This window comes from Varanus komodoensis, unplaced genomic scaffold (genome assembly GCF_004798865.1).
Source record: "Varanus komodoensis strain SLA01 unplaced genomic scaffold, ASM479886v1 scaffold3, whole genome shotgun sequence".
Taxonomy (NCBI): domain Eukaryota; kingdom Metazoa; phylum Chordata; class Lepidosauria; order Squamata; family Varanidae; genus Varanus; species Varanus komodoensis.
In genome coordinates, this window is record NW_025335761.1 from 970,951 (window position 1) to 988,033 (window position 17,083).

Here is a 17,083-nt window from a genome sequence, read left to right on the forward strand (position 1 = left end):
ATGCATGTCTTCATTTGAAGCACTTTTTCAGCTAAAAAGGCTCCCAGAATGGCTTGCATACAATCAGTAAAGGCAGGCCATGCTCACTGGCTTACAGCATAAGATGGAAGGAAAAGGGGATGAGAAAGAAAAAGGAAAAACAAAGACACAGGTACCAATTCTTAGGGTTCACGAGTATGAGTACTTCTCACAATGACCAGGAGAAATGCAAAGATTTCCAGGAAAAGAGAGGCCCAAAGAGTCTGGTCTTTTGGTAGAGCTGATGAAATAGTCCTGCTTCCTATCTGCCTCTGCTGCAGTCTAGTCAAAATGTGGCTGCTGCCAGGTGCTGCTGTGATGGAGAATACTGTATACCTGGTAGAAATTTCTCTTCTATTAAAGCCTACTAGAGTCCCCTTGGGGGCTGAATTCTATTCTCTGCTTGGTGAGGTTTCTCCTCCATCTGCACTTTCTTCTTGCTTTCTTCAACTCTACCTTTCCACCATCCTTTCTCCTATGCTGGTCTGCCAACGGAGCCTTGGCTCTGTTCCATGGCCAGTTCCAACCCACCTAATCTTTGTTAATCCTCCACCATCCTATTTTGTTTTGTTTTAAAAAAATACATTGCTGGATGCACAGATTTGGTTCAGTGTAATACCTCATTTTTTTCCAGAATCCTCAGAAACCTTGAAGTTCTTCTTTTTCTCATTCTTTCTTCTTCAGAAAGCAAGTGAATAATAATACGATTTTTAGTTTGCTGAGCAAGATCAAGTGGTGTGTCTCCCTTTAAAAAATGCATTAACTATTTTAAGAATCAAGAACAATCAGGAAAAGTTCAAAAGCATTATTTAGCTACTACATTTTAAAATCCAACTAAGTACCTACTCCTAAGATTTATACTTAGGAGGGGATAATTCTAATGGAACTTGACAAAGCAGAACGTAACATTTTTGTTGCAAGTTGATAAGCTCATAAAAATGTTTAAAAACATGGGGGAGAAGATTAACAGATATATTATCTTTATGCAAATAAATCCAATTATGACAAATTGAAGGACTATTATAAAATCAGCAGTAATTATAAATGGATTTGAATAATTGCATGCTCTGTGTGGCACAGAGTTATATCTCTAAGTAAACTTTAAATTAGGTAGTATTAAAATTCCTAAGGATATGCCAGAAGACTGACTGAATGGGATGTTTTAAATGTTCTGCAATACACAATACAACAGGATTAGTAAAAGGACATAATTAATGCCTTATCTTATGTTATTTAAATGCATACACATCCTTAAAGATGTAAGAAATTATACTTTGTTAATTTAATGTCACAATCCTACATTTACTTAGCTATGCTATTTTAAAAATCACAAATTAAACTACTCACAAAAGGACATCATAAAAGCACATCTTTTCCAAGACCAAGAGTGCAGCCCAGTGAGATGCTCACAGCCTTCCTGCTCTGCAAAACACTTCAATGATTTGCCTTGAGGCATGGAAATTGTGGCTTTTGTTCAATAAATGAGCCTAAAGTCCACTTCAGGGCAATGAAAAGATCACAGTACTTTGGATGCCAGCCAACATTTATTCAGTATTTTGAGCTCTATAAACGCTTTCAATATATATTTTCCAGGAACCTTTACATCTTTGCAAGATGAGGCCTTTATTATACCCATATTGCAGATGAATACTGAGGCTGAGGAATAGTGACCTAAATAAGGTCAGTGGGTGAGTTTACAACAAACCAGAAACTTCACGGTTTACAATCTTATGAGGCAATCCTAAGCATATGTAGATAGGAAAAGTCCTACAATTCCCAGCACTCTCCACCCAGTCTAATCCCTAGTTTTCATATTTATAAAGACACTAAATCTTTCACATAGATAAGGCATCCAGGCACACATTTGCCTTTTGAACACTGCACAGGCAGCAATATTACTTATAATTTAAGAAAAGAAAAAGGATATGGCTAATGCTGTTCTTTGCTTTCAAACTGAAATCAATCTATTTTTGCTTTAGAAGGAAGGAGGATTTAGCTCCAAAGATATACTTTATAGTCAGGAAGACCTTCAAGGATAATGAAGAACAATACCTTGGCATTTTTGATGTCCAGGCTGGCCCCAGCTTCCAACAGTACATCTACAGCACTGACATTTCCTGCTACAATGGCCCAGTGTAATGCAGTGTTCTTCTCTATGTTGTCTACAGCTTTGATAGAAGGATTAAACTTTAATAGGAAACGAGTCGGTTCCACCCTGGAAAAAAATACAAGTTAGTAAGAAGATGACACTTCACACTGACTATATATTTTAAAGAATTAGTTGTATTAAGAATTACCCTGGCGAGCTGATAGCTAAGAATACATTTCAGAGGGGCAGTCATGGAAGCCTGCTGCATCAAGCGCCAAATGATTCCTCTAAGACTGAGTCCTCTAAAACTAACAGATTTACCAGTTCATCTTGACAGTGGCACAGGACTCTTCCTGCATTACCTGGCATTAAAGAGATCTTAAAGTCTGATATAAAGAGTACTGCCAAAACATTTTGGACATGGGAAATTTGCAGTTGCATTGACCAGTTTTTAGGTAAGTAAAGATACACTGGGTGGGAGGATTAGCTGTTTTAGGTAATCCTAAATAAGCTAATCCTCCCATCCGAGGAGGGCGCATGTGTGGCGAGGTGGGCGGCAGTGGGTGTGGGCACAGGAAGTCCAAAACCTGAGGTGGACCAGAGAAATGGGCATGGCGGGCCGGATTGGGCCCGCGAGCCGTAGTTTGAAGACCCATGATCTAGAGGCTAGGCTACCCAATATCCTCCAGATGTTTGGACTACAATTCTCTAACCCTAGCCAAGGTGGCAAATAGTCAGGGAGTATGGGGACTGTCATGCAAGGCATCTAAAGGGAACTTGGTTGCCTGTGGCTATGGCAGGCACAAATAGATCACATTACCTGCTTTGTTATCCTTTTAACTGGAAGATATTTGCAATTAAACTGGGAGCTTGTGTAGTTTCTGATAAGGCTTTTACTGCAATCACCCCACCACATTCACCAAGTTTACTGGTAAAGGGAAAGGGCGTATTCAGACAATGTTAATATCTTTTTATACACTTGCCATTCTCCCCACGGAGGTGGAATAATTGCACTGCTTTTTTAGGGCAAGGGAATCTCACCTGGAAACACATTCTGCCCATGCAAAGCAAATGCTTTTTTCAATGAAGCAAGAATCCTGCCAAAGCTATTACCCTAAACCTAAAGCAATAGGAGAGGCCAAGAACATCTTAACCAAGTAAGAAAAATAAGCATGAACTGCAGTCCTTCACAGAACTTGATCAGCCCTTACATGCAAGAGACCTCCACGTCTGAGCACACTGCATTGTCTAGATGAGAAAGAATTTTAATCTGGTGAGATTGCTTTGGTCACAAAAGAAACATGGTTTCGTGTTGCTTTCAGGTCTTCTGGCAAGATTCACTGTATTTAATCAGTTTATAAACCAGAATAACTGAATTAATAAAACTTCTAAGTGAAATCACTGGACCAGAATAGCTTGATGCAGTAGTGTAATTTATCTATACTAAGAATATGTTGTGCAACAGGTCATATACAAATGTTATATACAAAGACATAAACAAACATAGCTTTTTTTTCTGAGGGAGAAAATAACAGGATAATATCCAATTTAAGGGCAAAGAATTGGTTAAGAAGGCATAAACAGTACCAAAATTATCACTTAAAACAAATTTAATGTCTAAGGGTGCAGTCTTATGGGCCCTAAACAGTGCTAGCTGGCTAGAAAATGCTCCATATCCCCAGATTTGCATTTGGAGGTAGTGCTCTGACCCTGGAGCTGAGAATCAGAGCTCTGATCTGCTCCCCTTAAAGCAGATGTAGAAGGGCCATGCTGGCTGCACTCCACTGTCAGGAAAGCAATGCCACAGAAAGGAAAATGGAAGTGCTGCAAGGGTGGTGAAGGAGGAGAGAAGGCTAGAGAGGCCAGGATATGAGATATTCTGAAGTTTCATCAGTCTCTTTCCCACCTCTTCTGAAACACCGTTGCTAGAAAGGTAAAAAATCCCAGCTAGCAAAAGTGCAAGGTGGGGTGACAACTCCTGTCCTGCACAGAATGACTGCAGTGCACCTAATTCAGGGGCTTGCAGGCATCGCAACAGGATGCACCCCAAGTGATTCTTAGACAAGACTTCTAAACCACTCAAAGTGCTTTGGCTGTTGGATGGTATATAAACAAATTAAATAAACTCAGAATGTGAACATCTTTTTATGTTTAATGAAAAATCTGCACATTGTTGGAAAGTTTCTAAGTAACTGATAGAAAACAAAATTACCTTTTGAATTATTCAGTTATCCAAAAGGTCTTATGCAGTAGGCGTTGAACATGGATATATTAATTCATTAAAATTATACATTCAGGGTGCATCACATTTCCATGACATAACTCTAATTTTAGGACTTTGCCAATCAGCTGAGAATAACCATTTTGATAACAAGTAAGTCAGTGTTGTTTCCTCCTGAAAGATGGACTGGGTGGTGGTAGTTGCTGTTTCTAAATACACAAGTTTAAGGTTGGAATTGCATACATGTTGGTTAGGTGGAGGCCTCAATAAATCAGTGGGGTTTCCTTCTGAGGAAATACTATGGCATTGCATGGCATGTTAAGCATTACTCACCCAATGACTTTGTGGGCTGACAGCATAAGAGGTGTCTGTCCATTGTGATCAGTAGTATCTATACTCTAAATATGAAACAATATGAAAAGTTCAGGAAATGAATGAGTCAGACCTACAGCTGAGCCAGAAACTGGCAATACTGCATTGGATTAAACTGTGTATTTCATAAAATATTTAAAACCTAGTAACTTTTCCATATGGGCCTTGCTGTGCTTACTCTAATACAGACTATACTCTTCAGTCATTCACAACCAAATGGAAGTGCCTGAACAGGTAACTTTAAAGAGCTGTAAACACTGCTTGCTATGAATTTATGGGTTGCTGTTGTTAGAACACAGTGGCTGAGTTCAGATGACACAATAACCCCCACACAAGGGTTGATTATAGGCTAAGAGTGGGCTGTTATTGAAAGGTGAGTTATTGTTCCTAGTCAGTAAACCATGGTTAGCAGGGCTGGGTTCAGAAAACACAATTATCACAGATTTCAATAAAAAACAAAGGTTCAATGACAACCTACACTCAATTCATACTCAACCCCTGATTGTGGGTTATCATGCTGTCTGGACCTAGCCAATGTCTGAAGTAGTAAAGTAATAAATCTGAAAGACATTAACAGATGGCAGCAAAACTCAAACTAGCAATTTGGTACATATCAGCAAGTAGTATTAGTAGGAACACTTTTTGCACTTTGAAGAAGAATGGAAGGAATTAATAGGTATGGCATCTCAGAAAAGTATGTGATCATTAAACACGTATTCTTTTTAAACTGAGGAAGATATGGTATGCAACCTTTAAAAACATTATGTTAGAAAGGGCCAACAGGGTGAGAAGAGGGGCAGACTCTTCTAATTCTCAATTTAAATTTAAATAGCAAACAGTTTTCCTTTGGATGTTTAGGGGAGCTAAAAGATTGAATAGGCTCTCTGAAACACTTGTTGGGACAGTAAATAAAGGACTAAATCCAACGTTTTGTGAGCAGACCTCCACTTCTGCAGCAGGATTTGCCCATGCTCTGCTCCCTGCTGCAGTCCCCACATGTTCCCTCCTCCAAAACCTGCTCTGGAGCAGATCTGGGTACATGCAGGAGGCTGTGGGGGCAGGGAAAAAAACAACAGAAGTAATATGGGTTCAGTATGAATTGTTCGGCAAAAGGCTATATAACAGTGCTCTCACACAGTATATTGACATGAGAAAAGTAGATCTGCCATATCAAATACATACCTGACCCCTCGATATGAGGTAAGCTATGATGGGCATGTGTTGAAAAAGCACAGCTAAATGGAGGCTGCTGTATCCTTCACCATCAATTAGAGTTGGATCTGCTCCACATTTTAACAACAGTAGAACCATAGGTAAATGCCCTTGCCTGGAAAGAAATAGAATCATTTATATTTACAATACTGCTTATGGAGAAAAGTTGGATTTCTACCACTCGCAGAAATAAAAACACTGATAAAAAGCTAACTCTGTCCTGAGCTTAATTAATTAATTCTACTTTTATGTAGCTTAATAACCTAAGCAGTTTACAATACAGACACACACACACACACGACAGCACGAAACCAATGCAAAAACAGTGACAGAGGAGTGAAATACCCAATGGATGGCACTGGGCTCTACAACCCCCATTCAGGCAGCCTGAAAGACATGACAGATGTTGGCCCATCAAATGTGCTTTGACCCATTTCATATACACCAAGCTAACAATCAGGTGTAACCCAAATCTGAAGATCTGTTCCTCTGGAGTGGGCTGAGAGAGGGCTGAGAGAGGCATCGTCACTTTAGATCAGTTGATAGGCAAAGACTGAATTCCTCTTCTTCACGGATTTACACAGGACATATCAATTGCCCCAAAACACATGCTGGCAACACCATCCAATGAAACATATGTTCTATTCCCTAAACGGCCCAGCATCATTTACCGCCTTGGAATCTCCAACATTATTTGAGGACTTGACTAGCTCTACAAAGACAACCAAGCCAGTAATTATATATTCACAAAAAACCCTTAACATACAACCTACATGACACCCAGACACTCAGAGAAGAGTGGAGTGGGGAATCAGAATGCCACATCCAACCACACCAGTGGGAAATAGCTACATCTTTTATACAGTCTATTTATCCTGATCTGAAACTGTGCTTTATACAGCAAAAGCTGCTCTTTCAGGCATACTGGGCTCCACAGTGCCTGTTCCAGAAAAAACTATCATCCTCCAATTAATGTTGGTGATGTGGGACAACAGAAGCATCATTAGCACACATGATGTGGAAATGGCCAATTGTGGCCCCCATCTGGACATAAACTGTTAGGCACATCAACTTTGTCCTAGATACATCATTCTTTTCAAATGTATCAGTGTACTGAATTACATTCCCACATCCTGGAAGCTATCTGCTGGCCACTGTAAGTGGACTATACAAGCCCTCATGGTGGCTAAGAGACTCATACTATGGGTATGGAAAGACAACACATTTCCGTCAACCACACAATGGACTGAAGACCTCACAACTTTGGCCTCCTATGAGAGAACACATTATCAACAACATTCATTCCAACATCTGGTCAACCTACCATAACCTATATTAGGGATGTGGAACAGGAACTTTGAATATTTGTGTGTATGTTTATACATACATACATACATACATACATATATATATATATATTAGTAATACTTTCAAGACCAGTTCAGTGTATCTCTGATTGTTACTGTGTGGCTATATGCTGTTGTTGTGCAATTTTGTGTCACTTTGTTTTTCTAAATGTTTCTATATAGATATAAAACAGAAAAACAAATCATACATAAAATATTATGAGACAACCATAAAACAGAGGTGTGCCATAATCCATCACAAGTCAGAGAAAGCCTATGTAATCAGATAAAACTTCAAAAGGTGTTTAAAGCTCAACATACATTCTGCTTCTTAAAAACCTGTCGAACAATATTCCAGAGGGTATGTAGCCCTGTCAAGAAAGCTCCACTTTCATGCTGTTACTTGGCAACACTATTTGACAAGGCATTTATCAGTAAGGCTTCCTCAGAAGTCGACTGGATGGATGTAGCTAAGCAGTTAGCCCATGAAATTATTCTAATACAGGTATAATGGATTTTCCAGCTTATGTATTCAAACAAAACATGTTTATGGCAGCCAAATATTAGAAAGAAGAGAATTGTTCCTATGATGTAAAAGTGGCTGTCAAAAAGTACCTGTGAGAGATAGAATAAATGAATAAACACAGTTTGGATTAGAAAAATATTTTTAAAAGATCTGAGAGAGAAACTTTTAAATTAGGTATTGGGTAATTAGGGAATGCCTCAACTTTTTAAGTCACTGCAGTATAGTTAAAATTCTTAGGTAAGGACTGAGAAGACGCAGCTACAAATCCAGTTTTCATCTGTCCATCTAAGCTATCTCAGAGCTGTGAGGAGAAAATTGGAGGAAGAAAATTGTATATACAACTTTGAGTTTCTGAAAGAAAGGGTGGGATATAAATGTAATACTTAAATATGGTATTTATTTGGAAAATAATACTAAAATATTGAAAATTGACAAAATAATTATAGGGACACAATAACTTTGTGTTGCATGTAGATTTCTTATTTGAGTTTTTGCTAGGAACGGAGATACATAAAGGAACAATGTGAGGGGAGAACAATAAATATGAACCAATATACAGATATATAGTTGTATACGGGTCAGAGAAATGGACTTTAAGAATTATGAGATCAACTGGAAGTGATCACATAAGAGCCACACTGGATCAGACCTATCTAGTCCAGCATTTTGTCCTCACAGTTGCCAGCCAGAAGCTAACTGAAAGACTGCAGGTAGGACGCTGGTGCAACAGCACGTTCACCCCTCTACTAACATTTATTCATTCCATTTATATCATTTCTATACAGCAGCTCTAGTGTGTGACCTCAGAAAATTGCTGCCATAACGTACTATTTAAAATGAGCTTTTTGCCACTAAATCAAAATAAGGACAAACTCAAATACATACATATGTACAAGAGGAACTTGTTAATTTTAATTCAAACAAAATTTTCACTTTCTTTTCAAGTCAACCAGGCATGCAGTTACTTATGTGAATAGCTTTGCTATACACAATGTGCCACTTTGCCACAGGCAGTTACGATCAAGAATTAGAGTTGCTTATTTCATACTGGCATTTAAAAAAAAATCAAACTGTTCCATACATTTTTTTTAGAAAAGGAAACAAAGTCATTCTCTTTGGAATCAGGTCCCTCACAGGTTTTGTGTGAACTTGTCTTAAAATCTGTAATTTATGACTAACTGAAGCTTTTTATATGATCACTCTGTATGGGGTTGAAAGCTAGATAGTGAAGAAAGCGTTGAAAGCTAGACTGTGAAGAAAGCTGACAGGAAGAAACCTGATGTATTTCAAACATGGTGCTGGAGGAAAGCTTAGCAAATATCCTGGACCAACTGAAAGATGAACAAGTGGGTCCTAGCCAGAACTTGCTCTGAAGTTGCCATACTTTGGGAACATAATGAAAAGGTAAGACTCACTGGAGAAGTTAATAATACTAGGGAAAGTTGAAGGCAGGCGAAGAAGAAGAGGAAGACCAAATATGAGATGAATGGATTCTATAAAGGAAGGCACAGCCTTGAGTTTACAAGAGCTGAGCAAGGGTGTCCAGAACATACTGGGAGGCATTCATTCACAGAGTTGCCATAAGTCATAGATGACTTCATGGCACAGGACAACAGCAAGGTTGTGAAATATAGTATTTGCCCCAATTTTGTGATAGTAATCTACATATGTAAGCAGGCATTGCCATACATACCTGCTATACCAGAACAGGGAGTTGTAAGAAGAAAAGCCAGTGCTCAGATAAGAATACTGGCACACTCAGCCAAACACAGTCCCAGTGCTGAACTGCACACTGCTGTGTCTCAGTGATCAGCCACTGTTTCTTCACTGTAAAGTGGCATCAGAAGGTAGCAACTGGTAGTGCAGAAGCAACAAGCAGACAAGAGGGATGCTTAGCTCGCCCACTGCAACTCTTCTCTCCCCAGTCAGAGTTTCAGATATAGTGAGAGAAACCCCTAACCAAATACTCATTATGTAAGACAGGATGAGGGAAAAGGGCTTTGTTTGGGAGCTTGTGCTAGGTACTGTGAAACCTGTCAAAGCATCTATCAGTCACTGAGCTCTTCTCCATCCTCCTATCTTACCCAGGAGCTGAGCAGCTTTTGCTCTCCTGCCCTATTCTATTCTGTGACAATGCAAGCATGACAGAGAGCATCTATCTATTTATTTATTTCAGTTTTTATACCCCATTCTTTATCCCAGGGCTCTTAGAACAGCTGCTTGTACTCCTGGATCTCTAGATTTTTAACCCGAATCTCAATTTGTGAGTACATCAGGAAATAAACATTTGATTACTATATGAAATCTACATTTTTTTAGCAAACCCAGTTTCACAAAATCCAAACTCATTTTCCTGTCACATATTACATCACTGTACGATAACCTGTATATAGTCAAATGGTTAGAAGCAGGATTGCTAAATTCCATACCTAACAGCCCAATGAAGTGGAGTTGAATTTAAATCTCCTCCTAGTTGATCCACCACTGCACCTTTGGAAATAAAGTACCTGTGTAAAAATAAAAAGGTAATTTTAAGTAAGTAATGAATGAACATCGAGAGAAAAACTCTGCTGATTTAATGCCAGAATAGAGCTCTTCATGTCAGACCTAAGATTCCTCACCCTTCTCTTGTAGAACAGTTTCTAGTAATCTATATGTAGTTACTGGAAACTGACTTGTTCTATATTATTTTTAACAATTATATGTGATTCTAAGTCTCAGCAAGGTGACATGAAGAAATGTCAATCATTATTCAATGTTATACAGCATAATTTATGGACAATATGGACTTTTATAGTTCTGAAACCAACCAAATCATTCTATCAGATTTTCTTAGTATGGATTTTTTTGGGGGGAAATACAATCATCATCAAAAGAGCACAAATACTATAATTCCTTCACACTCACAATTTCTCACAAATGCTCATACTGAAGGCAACTTACTTTACAAGATCCAGCCGATTATTGATTGCTGCCCAGTGAAGAAGAGTTACATTTTCTTTGTCTGGCTGTCTTACATCATATCCTGCTTCAACTAATTCCTGACAACGCTCCAGCAGGCCATATCTGAAATAAGAGAAAAATCGAGTAGCAAAGAGGAAAAATTGGAAGATGGACTCACTTTAACTAGTTCTGTCTAAATCTGATAGTGAGAAGAACTATTTCTGAACTTATCAAGAGATGACAATAAGAAAGAACTGAAAATTTCTATTTTCTGTAAGCTGTCCAGAGACTTTTAGTATTGGGATGGCATATCAAAATTTATAAACAAACAAACAAATACATAAATGGCATATAACTTTTAAAAATAAATAAATAAATTTAAGGGGTAAATTAATTGGTGATGACTGTAATGCTACTATAAAAAAGACTGCTGCATCACTGGGAATCGGTAATTGAACTCAATAATTATGCTAGGAAAAAAGATTTAGGAAAGAGAAAGAATGTGAATGTAATACAAAAAATAACAACATTTTCTTCCATTCCATTTTCTGTTACTTAAACATCTCCATTTTTGCTCCCTATACCTGCTCTATTTAATTAAGTTTCCATTTCTGCATGCTATGATCAAATGCAACTGCATTTCATTCTGCTCTGTCCAAGCCCTCCTGCATGTATTGAGAAGAAACAATTCCTGATTATCACTTTAATACACTGCCTTCAGTGACAAGACACATAGTGAGAACACTTTTAGATTGTTATTGTAATTGGTGCAACACCCATATCTAGTAACGATTTCACTCTCTGTTGAAGTTTACCTTCAGCAATTCTTCATAGCTTCCAAAGCTTGGTAGATGTAGTACTTAATAACTTAAAAGCTTAATAGAATTGCATGTCTTGCTTATTTAAAAGAGAAATTAAATAAAAATGAATTAGGAAGCAAAAATGGGTGATCTGCAAAGGGATAAGTTTGTTTCTTTGGCTCAAAGTATCACACCTGCAATGGTATCGTGAGAAGCTAATGCTTTTGTTACTGCAAAGAAGACAGTAAGGCATAGTAGCTATTGTTATGCACTGACTATTCTTTCAGGCAACAAAACTTTCCCCAAAGGTCCAAGTTTGTGAAATTATTTTGTGGGCTAAGCAAATAAGAGACTTAAGTGCCCAGTACTTCCTCAGCTGACTCGTCAGTTTCATCAGGTAGTTTGCTGGATAATACAGGATTTTCCCCTTGGGAGAACACCTGCATTGGCTTCTTGGCCAACATTCTCAGCAATGTATCATTTAAGATCCAAAAGTTATAAAAATGTGAAGCAAATGTGAAGCAAAGGTATTCCTTATGTGTCTACAGTGATGTTTGTTTGCATATTTTAGATTAGCTTGGAATACAATTTTGTTTTTTCATATTCTTAGTAATTTTTGTTTATATTCTTTGTTTATATTAATATTTTTGTTTATACTATATTCATGTCTGTTTACATGTACAAGTATCAATGTACATAATTTCTTTTAAAGATATAAAAGAAATTGACCCTAGATCAGGAAGGGCTGGTTCTTCCTGTGAAAAGCAGATCCTTCTCCAGCTATGGATATATCAGGAGTTGGGAACATCTTTCAGCCTGAGGGTGGAACTGAGTTTCAGAGAAGCTCTCTAGGGCTGCATTCAGTTGTGGGCCTGAAAGCAGAGTAGCTGGAACCAAAAATACAAAAAGTATCAGCATGTTTTAGCTTCACACTCATATTGCCAGGAACTGCACCTTTTAGAATGGAGAAAAAAGCTACATAAAAGCAGGGAAACTGGCAAAAAACTACAGTTGGGGAAAAAGATGGTGAAGCCAGGGAAAGAGGATGGCCCTCAGGAAGACCATATTTGGTTCATTTCTACATTGTAGAGAAATGGTTTGGATAATAAGAACAAAATCTTACATATCTCAATACAAAAACATTACTGTTCACTCTCTTGCCTGTATGACACCCTGCAGGTAGGATTCAAAATATGTGTTATATACATTATTACTTTGTAATAATTAATAACATTATTCAGGAGACTTACTGGGTTGCTTTGACAATGTCAAAATTATTGTAGTCTTCCACAAAAGGAAGCCCCTCTTGCTCTTTCAGTAGATCTTTGTCTTCATATAAGTTAGAACAGTTATGGCCATGGTGATGAAGGGGACCATGGCTGTGATTTTTACACTGTTAATTAAAAAGTAACAAATGTCATAATACATATTTCAAACCAGAAACAGTATTTACTTACAAGTTTAGAGAATACTCGTATTGCTTATTTCTAACTTGGGACATGTATTTACATCTTAAAGCATCTACCATATACAAATAAAAGCAGCAAGTACACCACAAAGAAAATGATATATTTATTGAAGCTCTGACAAAAACTATATACGTCCATCTGTCCTTAACATAAGCCTGGAACTAGATTTGCATTATGCATTGTTAAGAGTAGACAGACAGTACTCTTAACTCTGTTAAACAGAAGGCAGTGGAAACTCATGTAAAGAAAATGAGGCTAGGAAGCACATAATTCCATGGTCAAATACTAGCTAGTGGCCAAACTAGCATCAAGTCATGTGGTTGGATTCATAATGAGGGCCAAACTGCATGTGAACATGTGGAAATTTCCTGAAATTCAAAAAAACATGAGCAGGCATGTGTGGTTTGAGGCTGTTACTTAAATCAAACCCTAATGGAGGGAGAATTTTAAATCAAACCCTAATGGAGGGAAGAGGAATTTTTCCTCTTCCTCTGTGGTCCTGAGCAGTTTTCTAAAAAAATTGAATGGGAAAATAGAATCAACTGGAATAAAATTTGCTAATTTACATAGGGACATTTGCATCAGAAAAAAATTGATATCCTAGAAAGTAATCAAATTTAGCATGTCCTTAAGTTAAAGTTTTGACCCAATATACTACAAATATTTGACCTGAAATATTTTGAGATAAAAAGTTAAAACAAATATTTTTTAAATGTTACATTATGCTGTGCTCTGGGGCAGGAAAAAACAAAGACACTGAGCACACTGTTAATTGTAGCATTGTAAAGAATACATGATAGGCTGACAACCACACTTTTATTTCAGCTGAATTAAATTCTCTTCCACTAAAGTTGTTGGGGCATCTTCAATTCAATTGTCACTTATTATTGTTGCCATTTCACAATGAAAAACATATATGTATTTCAATGGCATGTATATATTTTCTCTCAGACTTGCTACAAATAATTATATGAAAGACATTAGCAACTTTGAAACTGATGAGCTTGCCACTCCAAGTTACTAGCCAGTACTATACATACTGGTAGTGGTGGTTGCAACTTCTGAGAGCTGAAATTGAAATATCTGCAAAGCACCACGTTGGGAAGGATTTCTCTAAAGAAAACATTTTTTTTTTAAGGCAGACAAAAATTTGATGTTTATATTTATATTATGTGAAAGTTTATATTCATTCTTAGGAAAAAAAAGCCCTTTTAGAGTTATTTATTTATTGGATTTTTACCCTGCTGTATTAGCCTTTAGTCTTATTCATATTTCCAAAGGGGAAAACATTGCTTCAGAAATAAAAGGCAATGACCGAGTGGTCGATCTTTAAATTGTCCTTACTATAAAAGAGAAACCCAAAAGGTCTGATACTTTTGATTCACACTGAAAGAGGCAATTACTACTTTCTCTTTCTCTTTCTCACTGAATCATATTAAGGTTAGTTTAGATCTTACATAAATGTTTGGTCATATTTTTTCTTACTTCTTACTTCATGTGCTCCAAGAATTCAGTACTGACCTTGGAATTCTGAATGCAGACTGGCCTTAGAGGAAAAAAGTAAAGCTCCAGGGATGAGCTCAAATTCTGATTAATCCCTTGATGCTGCTAAACAGATTTAAGGTGGGCAGAAGACAGTTCAGTGGTGGATCTTGGATAAATTTCTAAAGGATCAGTTTGGGCCTGCGGATTTTTAGGATATTTGTAAAGAATGCTGAGCTGGTTGAATCTTAGTAGCGCTATTCAAACGAAACTCTCATGCACTCAGTGAATGCACTGATTATTTCTGCCCCTATTTTTCTGGGCTTGCCCCAACCCCTCTCATGAGGTTTACATGTTTAAAGGGACAAAGCCTTCACATGTGAAGCCATACATGGAAAGGGATCTATGCAATCTGAAATCCTGATTGAGCAGGATTCCAGATTCCATGAATGTGCATATGAAGACTTCCTTTCTGCATATGCTTACACATTATGCATAGACATTATGGGGTGGGGCTCAACAACAGTGGTGTGACTAGTCAGCCCAGGCTCTTCCATTTATTCAGTGCCAGAACTTTTTTCCTGAACGTGGTTAGTGACCCAGCAAAGCATTTCCTCCGCATAAGCAGGAATGCATGCACAAGCTAATTTAGGACAGATTAAATAAGGCTTTACCATTCCGAGATTCTGGGCCTGCTGTAAGGCAGGCTTCTGGTAAGTCCAACATATTTGTGGACCATTAAAATTTTAGTTGAGTTATTTAAGTCTATTGTGAAAATAATCCCCCACCTTTGAATGACAGTGTGTGAGGAAGCAGTGGCCCTCCCCTTGAAACATCTACAGTTTCAAGCTCTGTGTTTTTGGAGCTGATACACCAGCTGCTACTTCAGCACAGCACACAGCCAGGATTCATGACTTTCCTTGGACTGTAATCAGCCCAGACTTGAGTTAAAAGATGGAAAGGAGCTGGACCCACATCCAGCACCTCTCCCCTTTTCCTTTTTTCCCCGACAAAAAAACTTTTATCGCTGTGATCTTTGAGGAGGCCCTCCTTAGAGCAGGAAGAGGCTCACCTGCCACCGTCCAGATATTTTGGACTACACCTCCCTTGAACCCTTGCAGCATTGCCAATGGTCGGGGATTGTGGGAGTCGTAGTCCAGAACACAGCGGCGGGGGCGGGGGGGGTAATACCAGCCTTCGCTTGGTGTACTGAGAGACACGGAGAGAAGGGTCACAGGCGAGGACGCCATCACCTGCGCAGCCGCCCTCTCCCCGCCACCCCAGCCCACTTGCCACGCCTCTAGGCCTTTTCCGCACCCCTCGCCTGGAAGCCTCCGCTGCGCTCTCGCCTGCAGCCCCGCCGAGCCTTCCTGGCGCGACCCTCCCTGCCTTGCTCACCTCACGGCCGGCGCCCGCCATGCCTGCCGGCCAAGGCGCCCCGGTTGCCTGGCCGCCTCCAGGAGCCCAGTCCCACTTCCTGGTTACCGCCGCCACACGCGCGCGTCCCTCCGCCCCGAGCGCCTCTAAGGCGAAAGAGGAAGAGCCGGAGAATGCGGCGTGCCAGGCTGGTTGATCCGGCCCCTGGCGGCACGGAGGCAGCCTGCAAGCAAGCGGTGGAAGCGGCGGAGCTACACGGAGGGAGCTCTCCGCTCCTCCTACGCGAGACAGAGCATCTTTTCAGCATTTGTGAGACCAAGAGCCTCCCCGCCGCTAGCCTGGAGTGATCGGGGTGCTAAGGCTGCCGGGCGACATGCTGACCTGGGATATTGTCCACTGACAGAAATGGAGCCTAATTCGGAATAGCTGTAGGCTGGATAGCACCGCTGTAAAAGGCTTCAATTTCGAGGCTAAAGGAGGCATCCCTTTAAATGTGGGTTTAGCAGCTCTGAATGTCCCGGAGTAGGCGCAGGGGTCACAGCACGGTTCGGGATCCTAGCTAGGATGCGAAAATTGAGGCGATTTAAGATCAGAATCAGCCCTCGGTGCGTTCCCTAGAGGAAGAGCAAGAAGACGACATAGCTTGCAACACGTACGTTTAAAGTAATGTCTTGAGAAGCTGGGTCGAGATTCGAGATACACTTAGGTGGGAGTAAATCTCATTGAACTCAATATGACTTACTTTTGAAAAGTTTTGTGCTATTGCATTGTAAGTCCTTAAGCAGCCTTCCCCAGCCTTGTGCCTGCCTGACACGTTTGGACTGCAACACCCAGAATTTTCAGGCAATGGCCCCTCTGAGTGGGAATTCTGGGAATTGCAGTCCAAATACCTCTAAAGGCCACCAAGTTGGGGAAGACTATTTCACTGTGTTCAGTGGGGCTGAAGAGAGGCACGTGTAAGGTTACAACTTTAGCAACACTCAGCCTCAAGATTTGAACATAACAAATGCTTGAAAGCTCCGTTAAAAACAAAGGTGACCTGTGGGGTTTTTTATTTTTGGACTAGTTCATGCTGATTATGTTCACTGGGCCATTATAGTTTCCTAAAGTTAGTGGAGTTGGATCACAGTACCCTTTTCACTTTGCTTCCAAACAGCTAAACGTCCCCTGCTCTGCTTGGGCACCCTTTGGTCTAGTCGTGTGGGCAGAAAATAGATCTCCAGATGTT

General features: G+C 39.4%; 1 protein-coding gene across 4 annotated transcripts in view; it reads right to left on the reverse strand.

Moving 5' to 3' along the window:
* ZDHHC13 (zinc finger DHHC-type palmitoyltransferase 13) overlaps positions 1-16,428 on the reverse strand; it is a 34,812-nt gene extending 18,384 nt beyond the window's left edge. The window contains exons 1-8 of one of the 4 annotated variants that reach the window (XR_006415416.1): positions 16,237-16,422; positions 12,778-12,920; positions 10,728-10,850; positions 10,214-10,291; positions 5,883-6,027; positions 4,662-4,726; positions 2,071-2,233; positions 638-763 (exon numbers count right to left, since the gene is read on the reverse strand). Coding sequence is in view for 3 of the 4 variants with exons in the window: in XM_044437201.1 (XP_044293136.1) it covers positions 638-763; positions 2,071-2,233; positions 4,662-4,726; positions 5,883-6,027; positions 10,214-10,291; positions 10,728-10,850; positions 12,778-12,920; positions 16,237-16,338 (945 nt within the window). In the remaining variant the exon portion in view is untranslated. Of the gene's footprint in view, positions 1-637; positions 764-2,070; positions 2,234-4,661; positions 4,727-5,882; positions 6,028-10,213; positions 10,292-10,727; positions 10,851-12,777; positions 12,921-15,876; positions 16,015-16,236 lie in introns of those variants that run through there. The other 3 variants (XM_044437199.1, XM_044437200.1, XM_044437201.1) reach the window with 3 other exon arrangements.
* Between the last annotated feature and the right edge of the window lie 655 nt (positions 16,429-17,083).